The sequence below is a fragment of the Crotalus tigris genome, unplaced genomic scaffold (assembly GCF_016545835.1).
Source record: "Crotalus tigris isolate CLP2741 ecotype Arizona unplaced genomic scaffold, ASM1654583v1 scf7180000023617.9722795, whole genome shotgun sequence".
Lineage (NCBI taxonomy): Eukaryota > Metazoa > Chordata > Lepidosauria > Squamata > Viperidae > Crotalus > Crotalus tigris.
The window spans coordinates 5,462,245-5,479,089 of NW_024100081.1; the positions used below are offsets into that span (position 1 = coordinate 5,462,245).

A 16,845-nucleotide genomic window follows, 5' to 3' on the forward strand; every position below is an offset into this window, starting at 1 on the left:
GCAAAAGATTTTTATACTACGGTCCTGGGGGTATGCTCATCGCCATTTATTAAGTTTAAAGCTTTTGAAGAAAAGAATGTAGAATTACAGTTTGAAGAGCCTATATTTATGAAAATTGGGGAACCTTTGCTTGAGAGGTCTCATCAAGTTCAGATTGAGGAGCAGAAGACAACTTGTGTAGCATATAACTGTAAAGAAAAGCAACAACAGAAGAAGGCTAAGGAAGCCTCACATCTAGTGGTTTCTGAATCCGCGGGAGAAGCAAGACTTATAAAGCCTTTGGAGCAATCTTCAAGGGTGGAATTGTTGTCTGAAGAAGTGGAAAATGGGAAATCTCAGCTTGAGGGGTCTTAACAAGCTGAGAGGAAGGGGCAGAGGACAACTTGTGTAACATATAATTGTAAAGACCAACAGAACAAGGAGTTTAAGGAATCCTCACATGTATTGGCTTCGGAGTCGTTGGGAGACTCAGGAATTTTGGAGCAATTTTTAAAGGCAGATTTCAAAGCATTTCTCTCGAGCTTGACAAAGATAAAGACGGAGAATGAAAATTAGAGATTGATAAGGATGGAGAATGAAGATGGACAATTGAGACTGATAATAATATCAGTATGATAAGGATGGAGAATGAAAATGGACAATTGAGACTGATAAGGAAGACTTAAATGTTTAATGTGTTTATTGTGGATGAAATTTGTTATTGATAAATTTGTGTTTTGGAGGGAGTTTATAAAGAATGATAATAATATCAGTATGATATCAAAAGGTTTGGAGTATACTACAATGTGTTTAGTGTTTGGTTTTTTTTAATTATTATTATTACTATTTTTAAGATGGAATAATGTGTTTAGTGTTTGGGGTTTTTTTTAATTATTATTATTATTATTACTATTTTTAAGATGGAATTTGATTAAATGTGTATAAGGGGATTCTAATGTTTTAAGTTTTAAGTAATGTTTAAATTTGTGTTTTGGAGGGAGTAAAACTTGTTTATTCTAATGTTTTAAGTTTTAAGTAATGTTTAAATTTGTGTTTCGGAGGGAGTATAACTTGTTTAACTAAATGTATTCAGATTTGTTTATGATTTATATTAGATTTTATATTGTAGGTATAGATGTTCAAAGAAAGTAGTGTTTAAAATTGTGTTCTGGAAGGAGTTTATATAGAATGATGGATAATATTATAAGTATGATTAGAAGATGTTTAGAGTATATTATAATTTGTTTAATGATTCCAATTACTATTTTTTTAGAGAAGATAATTTATTTAATTTAAGGTATTTAGATTTGTTTAGGATTTATATGTGTTTTAAGTTTTTTTTTTCTTTTTTTTTTTGAAGCATTTTGGACAAGCCTGTAATCAACTCTGGGAGGGCTAGGGGAGGGTTAGGGAGGTTTGGGGAGTTGGGGGAGAGTATGGGAGGGTGGGTTTGGGGAGGGGATTTGTCTTGTAAAATTTAAAAAACTTTCAATTAAAAAAAGAGATTTTTTTTATAGTATTCTTTAGAAATGGTGCAAGTGAAAATGGACGTAAATATTTTAATGCAGACATGGCAAACTCGCGACATCATGTGACGTCGCACAACGTATCAGGACTGTTTTGCCATTGCCGGCAATGGGGTGGGCGCGGCTTCCGCATGACGCATCCAGCCCACGGGGTGGCAGTTTGACACCTCTGTTTTAATAAATGGTAAAAATGTATTTTAAAATGAACTCTGATGAACTGTATAAGTGCCTTATTTATTTAGCATAAGACAATAGTGCCTTGCTAATATGGATAATAAAAATCTAAGAGGGAGAGAAACATACATTTCTTAGATATATGGAATATGTTTTGAATACAGGGCATTCCATTTACAAAAAATTGTCTAATCAGAACTCAGAAAAAAAATACAAAACATTTTTATTATCAAACAATGTCTCTGAATTCCATTTGGAAGTTAGAGGCCTATTTGAAATGCAGATAATGTTAGAGGAGGTACTTATTTTCAGTATGCCAGCTTTTCATATATTTATTTAAATCAGCAACAAAATTAAAGTGTAGTCTGGAGGGCACCAAGGGAGATATCTATGGGCATACCTCCTATAGCTCTTTGCATCTGTTGTAATATTTAAACCTTATGGAGTTTATTTACAATCAACTGCATAATTCGTGTTTGTGGCTTCTGTGGACTTTCATATAAATAAGCAATGAGGCAATATGTGTTTGGGTGTGTGCACACTAACAATAAATAGTAATCCATCTGATTAGTTTGAAAAGTGTTGTGGATAAACATTTTATTTTTTTAATGGCACAGTCACTTATTTTTTTATTAATACTTCAAATATTTTTGGAGCCCAGCCCTCTGAAGGAAGAAAAGATTTTAAGTAATTCTAAATACATGTGTCATATTTTCTCTTATTTTGATGAAACACATAGAACACAAATTTTAAGACGTGTGAATGTGTGAAGCAAGGACTGGCATGCCATAGGGCCTTCACGCTATCCCACTGATTGAAATAATCAAGTAGTCCACAGCTGTAGTAGAGCTAAACTAATGTCTTAAAAAATGTAGCAAAGCAGGAGTAGAGATAAGTGGGATGGGGTGGGGGGAATAGCTCTATGCATGTGTCAATTGGCACAGAATAAAAAATCCTAAATGTCTACAAGAGGCAGGAAAAAAAACTGAGCAGCATCAGGATACCCTGAAAGAAAGTATACAGAGCATCATTACTGCGAAGGAACAAATTAGTTGCTGCTGAATTCCAGGAGAAAGATAGCCAGGCCAGATGTCTGTATTCAAAGTCTATTGCAACAAGCTTGGCACTGCTGTTAAGGAATTGCTCTTTATATGAAGATAAAACTCTTTATCTCTTTTTCAACTGAGTTAATTTCCTTGGGTAGTAGACAACATCCAAGTTGAGTTTTCAGTTTTTCCCTTGTGTAATAACTTTTTATTAAGTTTCATTATACAGGCAGCAGAGATTTTTATTCTCCCTTTCTATAAAGACTTGGGCTGGCGAATTACTTTGTGAGAAAAGGGCTTCCAGCTCTAGCATAAATAATTACTGACTTTCTCTTCTCAGTATCGCTGATAAAGTATGCTTATATAAATGTATCTATACAAGGGTCTAGATTTTGTGAGATTTTGTTAAAATTTTATCAGAAGCAGTATTTTAAAGAATTTAATAACATCAATACCACATCCGGAACTTTGAACCACTTATTTAGATCATAAAGAGAGACTGAAGAATCTATGTCTCCCTATGATCTCTCAATAATTATATTTGCCATGGTTTTTGAGTTCTATTCTACCATAGACACACTAATAGGAATTATAGAGTCCATAATCTGTAACTAGGGAGATTAGGGGCATGTATAGCAATGGGATATGACATGCTGGGATCCTGATCTTTGCTATAGAAACCACTGCAATAGAGATTAGATACATAGGCAGAATTAATCTTCAAAGATTAATGGACAGTTTGTCTATCAACCCTGGATGTTTGTTAAATATGAGTGAGATTTTATATATGCATATTTGACATTTTATGCAGATGTAATGCAGAAGTTGGATTTTATGTATTTTGCTCAATATATGCATGCATAAAATGCTGAGGAAGAATTAGTCCACTGCATTCAGAGTCTGATAAATTGAGGTCTATTTCTCAATATTTGAATATTTAAAGTAGGGACTAGATTAGTGATGGCGAACCTTTTAGAGACCGAGTGCCCAAACTGCAACCCAAAACCCACTTATACATTGTCGGGTGCCGGGTGGGTGTGGCCCATTGGTTGGGTGTGGCTGCAGACTGGGTGGGACTAAAAAGTTCAATCAATCAATTCCAACTTTGCAAGATCTTTTTTTTTCCTGTGAGAAGTTGAAATTGACTGATTGAACCTTTTTTTTTTTTTTGCACACGGAGTGGAGGCCTAAAGGAAAAAGGTTTTATAAAACCCAGCCAAAGGCCTAGGACTGGGGTGACAGTGCGCGTGCCCACAGAGAGGGCTCTGAGTGCTGCCTCTGGCACCCGTGCCATAAGTTCGCCACCACTGGACTAGGTCTTTCAAATAAATAAAAATATTGCCAATTAACAAGTGGAAGACATTTTAACCTTCCATATAAAAATTATGTTTATATGTTAAAAAATTAAAGCTAAAGCCATATCTCAGGTTTATTAAATTATACACTATATATGATCAGAACTCTATAACCCCAATTTTCAGAAATTTAAATTTCCCCCTCAAGAACGTTACTGCTTCCCTTTTCAGTGATCATGGCAAAATGTCTATATGTAGCTTTATCATTTAAAAATTGTTTTTCACCTTCCTCACAGTTTTGATTACTTTTGATTTTCATGTAGTTTTATATATGTATTTTAATTGCTGTGTATATTTTAATATTTGTTGATTTGGTCTTGGTTAGTAAAATAAATAACATGAACTGTCAATCAAGCAACTTTTCCATCCTTCCACGCATTCATTTAAACTTATTCTTTTATTTTATTACTTTCCCCCCCTCAGTCTGTATTGCCTACTTACTGGGAAAAAGAAAGTGCCAGGATAAAAAAAAAAGACAAGGATAGTAGGACATATACTACACACAAATTTAATCATATGACAAATTCACTGCAGATTTTGTTCTCAATTCCTAGAATCCAGTATCAGTTCTTACATAGTACTTGGACTTATATACTGCTTCATAGTGCTTTTCACCATGTAGTAAAGTAAAAAAGAAAGAAAGAAACTATAATATTTTTTTTCATCATATTTATATAGGTGCCCATTTCACAAATTATGACTATTGTATTCTGCTCTGAGCAGCCTACAATAAAAAACAACAGTAATAAAGCATTCTACTATTTAAAAAATCAATGTTACTATTAACAGAGTAGCAGAGAAGATTTGATATTACAAACAATGCAGCCACGTCACTAGTTCCCAATCTATATGTTCTGTCCTTTAGTTTGAATCCATCTAGTATGGAGGCTAATACCATAATGTTTTAGTGAGTGGCAATTGAAAGTTTGTTTCCTAAGTCTTCCCGAATAAAATAACAAATCACATGCACATATTTTTCTCATTTATTACTTTTATGATTTTTTAAAAAACAATGACATTTAAAAACTCTCTAAAGCTTTCATATTTCAAAAAAGATGAAGTCACCTTTGGTTATTATGTCCATCCAGTTTTCTTGGCAGCATTAGGGAAGTACTTTTGGCAAGAAAAGCAAAGGGGTTTTGTTGAATTACAGAAAAGCAAAGATTTTAGTCCAACATTCGATTTCCTGCAGTTCCCATCTTGATGTATCCAAGAAGCCAATAAACGGGATGAAGGCAATAGCTTGGTAATGTTTTAAAATAACTCTTAAATGATATGCAGCCTCTTGATCTAATTCAATACTCAATCAAACTCGTAGAATTATGCAAATAAATATAACTGTTTATCAGAATTCTCAAGTTCTGTTGGATTGTGCACTTTACATCTATATTAAAAATATTTGGTGACTGATTCTACCAGACCCTAGAGTTGTCCAAATGAATTCCACCTCTTATTTATTTCTCTTTTGCACTCTATACCATAACTAATCACCCAAATAGTGTTCAGCAGCCTAGTGTTCAGGGAATATTTTGGTAGATTCTTGGCTGAAAGGAAATAAAGCGATACAGTCAATTTCTAACCATACTTCCAGAGGAATGGATTTAATCCAATATATGATATTGTCAAATACAAACATGGCTCATAGTCTAACATTGTTAAATATTTTCAGGTCTCATTGTTTTCAGTACAAGGGCATGTTTGAATTTTTCTAACTGAAATTAATGTAATACTTTGTCATTAGGATAATAATTGTATACACACAGCCATCTGGTAGAACTATCTTGTATGGTTCAAGGATTTGTGCCATTTATCCTTATAAATGGTTAGTGGAGTCAACAGCCACTTGTTATGATTCATTGCAAGGCACTTTAGATTAACACCCCGAAACCTTCCTAATCTAGATGCTACAGTTAATTATTATGACCACAGTTTCAATCGGTCAAGCAAGAGTTAAAATTGAAGGGCTGAGGGTAAAAATCTACTTAGAGCAAACTTAATAAACAGAAATATGCCCAAAATCTAAGAAAGCTGTGGCAAAACATTTAGTATTGACAACCACAGTTCAGAAGATTGAGCAGCAAGAAATAGATCCTGGCATAGGTCAATATTTTTAGAAAATCAAACGAAGTTTCAGTTAAGGCAAAATGCCAGATTTTCACAGAAGGTGTTCCAAAATAAGTCAGAAGCATTTACAATAGAGTTTCTTAGCCTTACTTAGATACAGCTGACATTAATTAATGCTGAGTGGAAAAAGGGCTAATAGGGAGAAGATACCCCCTTTAAAGTAGAATGTTATTCCTGACTGTCTCTGATCAGATCTTAGTATAGTGCAGTGGTTCTCAACCTTTTTAATGCCGCGACCCCCAACCGGTCGTAAGTCGAGGACTACTCAACTGGTCGTAAGTCGAGGACTACTCAACTGGTGCAGCACCGTTTGCAGAATGGGACTTTTGGCGGGCTCAGCAGGGCAGAGACAGCCTGGACAATTCCTATTGGCTTTTGAAAGCCAATAGAATTAGACTCTATTCAAGAGAGTCTATTCTATTGGCTTTCAAAAGCCAATAGAATAAAAGGGAGTAGCACAGCTAAGGAAAAGGGGGAAAAATGGCGGACTGTGTTGTTTGGCGACCCCCGTGAAATAGTCGTTCGACCCCAAATGGGGTCCCGACCCACAGGTTGAGAACCACTGGTATAGTGGCAATCCAGATAAGAGCATAAAAACAGCCCTCCTGGAGTAGGATGACCTGAATAATTGTTTTCTATTAGATTTTACAAAAGAAGTTTGTTAATGCATTAAAAAAAATCACTGAGCAATGGGATAAAAAAGAAATGAAGAGAAATCAAATCTTATGACAATATTTGAATGAAATATACATTAAGACTGCTAAAATAAAATGAAGGAATATAAAGCTTTATTTGATCAAGGTTAAAATAAGACAAATATGTTCTTTAAGGAAACCTTTTGCCTTGGAGTTCTGTTTTTACTGGTCTCATCTATCGGAACCATGACATATTGTTTCTCTACTAACCCTGTATAGACTTTCTGCTAACACCAGAACTGAAAAAAATAGTTTTTTACAGATTTGATTTTAAATAAGTGCTGGGATAGAGGATGAAGAGATAAATGTTTGTAGCCTTGGAGGAGGTTTAAGTCACTAAATCTGTTTATACTTCTTGTGATGAAGGTTGGAAATTCCTTCTTTTTATATTTATTTTCTCTTTGTTATATTATTTTGTTTTCCTTCTTTTTTTGTATCTTTACTCCTTTCTAGTCTTTTTTTCTTTCTTTAAGTTTAGCTTCCATTAACTTCTGTTGTTATACAGGTAGCCCTTGACTTCTAACCATTCATTTAGTGACCGTTTAAAGTTACACAGCATTGAAAAAAATGACGTATGACAAGTGTTCACACTTACGACCTTTGCACCATCTCTATGATCATGTGATAAAAATTCAGATGCTTGACAACTGGCATGTATTTATGATGGCTGTAGTATCCGAAGGTCATGCGATCACCTTTTGCTTTCTGACAAGCAAAGTCAATGGGAAAGCCAGATTCATCTAACTACTGTGTTACTAACTTAATAACTGCAATGATTCACTTAATACCTGAGCCAAGAAAGGGCATAAAATGGGGCAAAACGCATTTAACAACTGTCTTGCTTAGCAACAGAAATTTTGGGCTCAATTGCGGTTGTAAATCAAGGACTACCTGTAATCAAAATTCTTTAAAAATATTAAAAAATATATAAAACAACCTTACGGGATCGGGCCAAAATCCACCATAATCCAATATTTGTTTCTCATACTGGCTGCTCAGATGCCTTTTAGGTAGTCACAAGGAGAAAGTAGAGATATAACTTCTACTTCTGTTTTCTTTTAACTGATGTTTGGAATCTAACACTTAGTTTAATGTAAATGGTAATTTATTGTCCATGCTTATATAGATTGGCCCTGAGCATTGGTGAGTTCTGAAATACCATGAAACATGTCTAAAGTAATTTTCCATGTAAGCCTGTTAATTAGAAAGAATAGTTGTATTTTAACATCCCATGCACCAAGAAGAACTAAGTTCAATATTCAAATGTAAAATATTCTGATTTTGGATATTCTCTTCCTGCATTAATTTGTGCTTTATGGAATACATATATATCCTATATTTTCAAAGGTGATTACAGAATAGTAAGGCGGAAAGATGTGTAAACTAATATTATTTTGCAAAAATTCTCCTCTGTAAAAGAAAATTTCCTCAGAGGAAAGAAATACAAAACAATGTTATATACCTTATAACTTATGTTGTAGTTCAGTGTCTGAAGTTTATGACTATTGACGGTTGGTGTGATTGTTTATTGAATAAAACTATATTTTATGTTTTCCATTGGCTGTGTAGAAGAACAAGTGTAAAAACTGAAGCTATTGGATCTGGAATGGTGCAGTTATATAAACAATAGATTTAAGATTATAACAGTTTATAGGTGTTTGTTCGCTCCCCACCATCACCTCCACCCTCATTTATCTATGCCTTGTGCATGCCTTTGACCTGTGTTATCCCACTGGCATATTATAGGAATGCTGTCACCTTACCTGTGAAAGAGGTGAAAAATATGCCCCTTTACCAGCATAGTGGAACTTCCTCCAAATTAATCAGCTTTTCATTTAGCAGATGTTCTGTACATTGTTTCCAGATTTTTAAAATAAGATTGATGTCTTAGATAAGAACTTCTAGTGATGGAACACCCACAATTTCTGGATGTAAGCCATTCCACTTATTAATTGTTCTAGCTGTCAGGAAACTTCTCCTTAGTTCTGGGTTTTTTCTCTCCTTGATTAGTTTTGTACATTGCTTTTTGTTCTGCCTTCAAGTGCTTTGGAAAATAGGTTGACCCCCTCTTCTTTGTGGCAGCCCTTAGATATTAGAATACTGCTATCATGTCACGATAATTCTTCTTTTCATTAAACTAGACATACCCAATTCCTTCAACTGTTCTAGCCTCCAGTCTTCTAACCATTTTTGTTGCTCTTCTCTGCACTCTTTCTAGAGCAGTGGTTCTCAACCTGTGGGTCGGGACCCCATTTGGGGTCGAACGACCATTTCACAGGGGTTGCCAAACAACGCAGTCCGCCATTTTTTCCCCTTTTTCTTAGCTGTGCTACTCCCTTTTATTCTGTTGGCTTTTGAAAGCCAATAGGAATTGTCCAGGCTGTCTCTGCCCTGCTGAGCCCACCAAACGTCCCATTCTGCAAACGGTGCTGCATCAGTTGAGTAGTCCTCAACTTACAACCGGTTGAGTAGTCCTCGACTTATGACCGGTTGGGGGTCGCGGCATTAAAAAGGCTGAGAACCACTGTTCTAGAGTCTCAACATCTTTTTCATATCATGGCAACCAACTGGATACAATATTCTAAGTGTAGTCTTACCAAGGCATTATAAAGTGGTATCAACACTTCATGTGATTTTGATTCTATCTCTCTGTTAATGCAGCCTAGAACTGTGTTGACTTTTTTGGCATCTGCAGGACACTGGTCGCTCATATTTAAGTCATTTTTCACTAGCACACCAAGATCCTTCTCACAATGTATAAACATAAATTATAGTAAACTCAGTTTCACTATTCCCCCAACCTTATGTGATGAATATATTTTCTAGGACTTGATATTTTTCCTTTTAGGTTAATAGGGACTTGATAGTAAACCAATAACGTATTTTGACATTCTTAGTATTTTTATAAATATCAAAGAAAGGACAAAACTGTAATTTCACTACATTAAAATTAATAATCATTTATCTGCCAGAAAAACATTTAAATATCACTTGACATTTGCAGAGAAAGATTAATGTTTAATTTGCTACAAAACCTGAAATATATTGAAATAAAAAATGCTTATATATTCGGTAAAGTGAAATAACAGGCAAAGGCTATTCATTTGAAAACAGTGTAATCATAAGAAAATACCAAAATACATTAGTATGTTTTAAATGTCACTTTAAAAAATACCAGGAATTTATGCAAAATGAAGGGTGTGAAGAATATCACATAAACCAGATAGCATTTTCAGTTGGAATGAGTAAATGAGAGCTTACAAGATGGTGTGTTTAAAGTAACATGTGGAAACTGATATTCTATCATAAGAAGTACTAATATTGATTTTTGAATGCTATCCGGAGTTACAGAAAATTGCATGATTTTACATGTTTTCAACCCGGTAAACTGGAAAACCTTCCAATTTATGAATTCAAGTATAGCATTAGAGTGCAAGAGAGAAGTTTCTAGTTAACCATGGAATAAATTTAAGCTTTTACTATTGCATATTATCTTTTGGTGATCTTATGTAATCCTATGTTCTACCACACAGACACAGACCCACTGTTGGCCTACAGCAGTGATGGTGAACCTTTTAGACATCGAGTGCCCAAAAACTGCCCCCGCCCTCCCCCCATCCTGACCGTTCTGCCCCTGCCCTGACCGCTCTGTCCCCAGACAGTTGAGTATGGTCAACTTACAACTGCACTGACTGATTACTGAAATTCCACTCCCAATTGGCTTTCTTGAGTTATGTTGAGTTCAAACAGGAATCTCCAGTACTTACATCTTCTAGCCACTAAGAGAGAGGAAAACACAAGGTTCAAGGTTAGTCAAAGCTATTTAATTAATTATTAAATTGCTGAATTCTAATAGGTTGTAAATGGCTTACAAAACAACAATGTTAAAAATAAAAGAACTCCAATTTGTAGACACCTCAGAAACCATGACAGCATCATTCTGTGAGGTAAATTAACTCTCCATATCTCCAAATGCCTTCTTAAATAGCCATGTTTTTTCAGCACAATAATATGGAGCAGAATTGGATAGGGAGTAGCACTCTTCCCATATCTATTGTCTAAAATATGTATTTTATTCTCTTCATTTTATATCTTTTTTATTATCAAATACAAAAATAAAATTGATTGCATTCAAGAGAGGGAGGCTGTCCAAGAAGATTCCTTTGAACAAACTATAGATCTCTAAAATAACTTTCTGTTGTATTACCTTCAGTGAAAAATCTAATATTCATTATTTCTTGTAGTATAAAGTTCAATAAATTTTCAATATGTTTGAAAGCAAAGATTAAGGTTTTTTTATTTTAAAGGTTTTATATGGTTATTAATAATTTTCTTGTCTCTATGTAGATATTATTCCTTAGATAAAAAGTGAAAACTGGCAATATATTGACAAAAATACTTTTGAAAAATTATTTGACAATGTTCTCATTACTGCTACTTATTTTGAAGAATAGATTATTGGGACCTTTTAGTTAAGGTTTAAGTCTTTATATATTTTTGTTCATTGTACTGCTTGCTATTCTATATTTAGTCAACCCAGAATTATATTCTAGAAGCAATGAACATAATACTTGGGTGTTTTAAGTAGAAAAGAGGGCATCTGACCTTTTGTTACTAATCTGTGACAGGTGCAACCTATTTTCTTCCAAATAGTGTTAATTTACATGTGCAAATCATCCTTTGAAATGTCTATTCTGTGCAACCACCACAGGGGAATTGATCATCGTCATGAATAGTGTAATGGGTAGCTGAGAGAGATAATTACTGATATTTCAGCACATTCATGACTGCAAGTTGGTCTTTTAAGTGTATTTTTGTTTTCACAGCTTATTGAGAGAGAGAGAGCAAAGTTAGTTATTTATTGCTGGCCAAAAACAAAAGTGTCTGTAAAAGTTTGTATATAAGGACAGCACATTGTTACAAATTAGTTTCCTTTACCATTTTTGGCAAACTCATTGCAAAGTAATCGTGGCCTGTGTTGAAGTGCACTTCCTCTGGGACCAATAACTGTAAATAAGCAGGGCTGCAAGCTGGCTGATAAGTTGTTGTTCTGAAGATAACAGTCCTTTTTAGCAGTGTATTTGACCTTTTCCTTTATATTGCCTGAGGCTTGTCTAAGACCCTCAAGGACTATTTTTCCATTTTAAAGTTCTCTGTAGAAAAGCACAATGTGTGTTTTAAGAAGATCTTAAGGTTGCTTAATGCATCTATTTTTTTTTTTTTTTGCATTTTTATGATAATCGTTTGGCACATATAGTAACTCCAATTAGCATTTAATTGAAACAGGATTTCAATGTTTATGACATACAATCTTTCTTATTTGCTTTATTTTAACATTTTATGATGTGTTTGTTGAACAAGTATTGAGAGATAACTGAAGCAGTATTTTATTCCTTTTCTTAATATACATAATTCTAAATGACACCCACTTTTACGTTATTTTATAATTGTACATGAAATAAAACAGTAGCCTTACAAAAACAGCTAATGAAAATGTGAGCAGCAACTGATGAGTAAATAATGCTAAAAGTCAGCCTGTATGATTTTTTTTATAACATTAATATTCTTTATGAATATAGATAATATTTTAAAATAAATATTTAGCTGCTGAATACTGTCTTAGACATCTTTAAAATAATAATTTTTATTATATTAAAAGATTAAGACATTTTATTCTCTAAAAAATAAACCTTTTTTAAAAAAAAGAATACTTTTTAGGTGTGTTCACGTATGTTTCTCAAGACTGCATGGATGATTCTAATAGTTTTATTATGGTCTCATTATAACTAAAATGTGAAGATGCAGACAATCCCAGTGTAAGCTGAAGAGTGTTTCATTTAAAAACTATTTTAAAACTTTGTGCCTCAAGTAGTACTTTGTGATTATGCAGGTATCTATCAGTTTTGACCAGGGTTGTACAATCCATTTGAATTTAAAACATATCTGGTACTGACTATTTTAAAAGCATTTCAACCTTGAAACTGACCTTGTTTGAGCTTAAAATACTCATTTGAAAATCAAGGAACTTCTGTATTGATCAGAAGAAACCATTTCAAAATCAAAATAGAGCATTTAATACTTAAAATATTTCAGATTGAAAATACTCTGTAGATCCTGTTTTTGAATTTTGTATTCTTGCTACCAAAGAGGAAAAACATTATTATATAATTTAGAACTTAAAATAATCGAACACATACTGGACATATGTCATTTCTCAAGTATTCTGCTACTACTGAGGATATATCCCAGTGTTTTGCATTTGTGTAGAATCTGTTTTTAGTTTACTATATTGTATACTAATAATGTAAGCAAGGGATTCAAGGTGTTTCCAAACTGGAAAAATCTAGCATTATAAATGAATGTTATTGTGCTACTTTTCTTTCAAGTAAAAAGAAAAAAGATTGAAAAAGCAATGGCAAAAGATTTTGGGGGTGGGGGGAACAGTAGAAATTGTATACAGGTAGTACTCAATTTACAACCATCACTGAGTCAAAATTTCTGTTCCTAAGCAAGACAGTTGTCAAGTGAGTTTTGCCCCATTTTATGACTTTCTTTGCCATAATACTTAAGCAAATCACTGTAGACATTAAGTGAATCATGTGGTTGTTAAGCAAATCTGGCTTCCCCCTTTGACTTTGCTTGTTGAAAACCAAATGGGAAGGTTACAAGTGATCACATGATCCCAGAACAGTGCAGCTGTCTTTACTAAGTGCCCAGTGATGGGATTAAAATATGTGAACAACTGGTTCTCTGTGTGGATGCCACTTCTGGAAGTCCATTCTGGGCCTGGGCAAAAATTAGCTACCGGTTCTGCCAAACTGGTGCGAACTGGCTGAATCCCACCACTGTAAATGCCCCAATTTGATCACTCGACCATGGTGTTATGTGCTCCTGGCTACTTTCCTTCGTGACCAGAGGCAAGCTCGCCTGACCAATAACCAGCCAAGACACAGTGAAGGCCTTTTGTTTCGTTTATTGCAATAAGCGGGGAGAGAAGCTTTCAAAGCTTGGTTCTCTCCAAAGTTTTAACCCAAAATATCTCCTTCTTTTATTCATCCCTATCACCGGCCGCTACAGCCCTCCTCTTTCCCCATTGGCTGAGGTAGTATGAGGTTACACTCTTTCCGTCCGCCTATACACATTTCCTGATAACACACTAAATCATATTCACTTATACAATAAGAATAAGAAAAATTAGACATGGAAATGGTTATTTTAAACTCAGATATATTTATGTCCCCATTTTAAACAATAAGTTCTTTTCCTGCTTTTCAATTCAATGTGCCTCTCTTCTTATCTTATTTAGCTTATTTTCCTTATTCTCCATTCAACCTTCCTGGCTAGCCATTTCCTTTATATTTTTATAGCTTCTCTTCTTCCTTTCTCAGACCCAACTATTTTTGCCTTATCTTACTTCCTTAATCTCTTCCTGACTCTCACCATCTGTATTTTTAACTGACTGAAGATTTATCATATTGATGTATATTTATCAATGGTGATGCTACAACAGTTGTAAGTGTGAAAATTGGTCATAAGTCAATTTTTTCAGTGCTTTTTTAACTTTGAATGGGTCATTAAATGAATTATTGTAAGTCAAGGACTATCTGTATAGAGAAAGTTTAGTTGACTTTTTCTCCCATCCATAATGATCTATATATGAGCTTGGATAACTGATTAACAGAAATTCAATCTAGAAGTAGCAAAGGAATCAAAAAGGGAAAAGTTCCTGGGAAACTGTAATAAAAGCAGAAGTTTTGGAGAAAAGGAACTGTGCAATCATTAAACATGTCTGACTGAGCACTGGGAAGCTCCACAAGTAAAGTATCTTATGGTTTATGCAACAGGGCAGTTTGCTGTTTTTTGCTTACTTTCCCATCCTGTTTTTTTTTTTTAATTTGAAGTCAGTTTTCTCTCCCCATTATATTGAAATAGTGGACCAATTCTTAATCAGGCTATAAAGCATTTCCCATTTTAGTTTATTTCCAGGCACTCTAAAAACTTAATGTGGCATCTTTATTTTTTGTTATTATTATACATAGAACAATGCGAAATCACAGCTGCCAGTTCTTTAACTATTATTGGCTTTCATACACATTGACTTCTTCTCAAGGACTTAGGATGTCACACTGTACCGCCATAGTATATGTGTGGATACAAGCAATATGGCCTTTTGCAATTGCCTAATGGGAATTTTGTCAATGTGCAGGTTTTTTAAGTGCCATGCAAGAGATTTTGGTGGATATCCAGTGTGCCAATAACCACTGGGATCACCACAACCAGTTTATGCCATAAACTTTCAATTTTGATTTTCAGATTTTGATACTTTTGTCAACTTCTCCAATCCTCTACTATACTCTGGTATTGCCACATCAATTATCCATACTTCCTTCTTTTCATGTACAGTTAAACCTGGTATGTTATGAGCTAAGGATATTGAAATACATTCCTCCAAGTAGTCCTGTCTTACCTTTTATTTTATCAATGATATATGCCCTCCGCTCAAGTGGTCTCTGCTCACGTGAATAGAACTTCACATGCTAGTGCAAGCACCTTCCACTCGTGCGTGAAGGTCCATTTGCACGAGTGGAGGACACATGCATGCGAATGGAGCTTTGTGTGGGCCTGCCACTCACACATTTCCCCTCCTGCCAGGCTGGATCGCCGAGCTGGAAAGGCTGGGGACTGCTATACTAATCATGTTCGTCCATCGATTTCGATGAGGACCTTGACATCTTGTGGATTATGGGCTACCAATGATGTGTCCGTAGATGGCTGATAAGATCAATGTTAGCACGGAATGTTCTGCCACTGAACAAGAAATGTAGACACTGTTACTTCAGCATTTACAGCTCTGGCTTTGCGGAATGCTCGCTTCTCTTGTGTAAATATCGTTTTATGAAAGAATGTTTTTTGTTCAATAAATGAACCAGTAACCAGTAACTTTTGATTGTCACTTTTCTGCTAAAGTAACCATAGGAAATGCCTTTTAGTTTCAAATACAAAATTGCTGGACAGCTATAGTGATGAAGGGAGTTACTGCCCTAAAATGACAAATACACATTTACTGTATTTTAGAAAATGAAATGTGCTTGTATGGCCAGCTAGTACAGCGGTCCCCAACTTTTCCAGCTTGGTGATCCAGCCTGGTGTGGGGAGGAAATGTGTGAGTGTCAGGCCCACATGAAGCTCCATTGCATGCATGTGTCCTCCACTTGTGCAAATGGAGCTTTTTGCACAAGTGGAGGGTGCTTGTACTCGCGTGAAGCTCTATTTGCGTGAGCAGAGAGCACTTCTGCTCGTGCGCAAAGCTCCACTCACATAAGTGGAGGGTGCTCGCCCATAAAGATCCATTTGCACAAATTGAGCTTCCCACATGAGTGCATGCACCCTCCACTTGCATGAGTGGAGCTTCAAGCATGTGCCCACCCTTGCCCGCCACTCACTCAAGTGGAGCTTCATGCACATGCACTTGCCCATTTCTCCCATGGCCCGGTTTTGAAAAGGCTGCGCCCAGTAGTGGGCAATGGCCCAGGGATTGGGGACCCCAAGCTAGAATATTTGGGATAGCTTTGTCCATATAATTTTATTAGGCCTTTTGGTTAGATGACTATGACATTACTATAGAGGGATTTTGTGTAAACCTTAACCTCACAATTTGTTTTGCAAATGTTTCTAGGCAACCTTGGACGTGTTGACCATATTACTGAATTTGAATATGATCTTTTCATCAGACCAGACACATGTAATCCACGTTTTCGAGTCTGGTTCAATTTCTCAGTTGAAAATGTAAAAGAATCTCAGGTAAGCACCATTTATGTTGAAGATTTAGATGTATTATTGTTGAAGAAATAACAAATGATGTGTAAACTAAGAAAGTACTTTGTTGGTTGTTTAGTATAACTGTATTGTAGTGTATTTGTTTAATCAGATTGTACATACTAAGTTG

General features: G+C 35.0%; 1 protein-coding gene across 1 annotated transcript in view; it reads left to right on the top strand.

Annotated features, from left to right (window-relative positions):
• AGBL4 (ATP/GTP binding protein like 4) overlaps positions 1 to 16,845 on the top strand; it is an 891,909-nt gene that overhangs the window by 8,482 nt on the left and 866,582 nt on the right. The window contains exon 3 of the mRNA XM_039319949.1: positions 16,576 to 16,700. Within this exon, the coding sequence (XP_039175883.1) occupies positions 16,576 to 16,700 (125 nt within the window). The remainder of the gene's footprint in view (positions 1 to 16,575; positions 16,701 to 16,845) is intronic.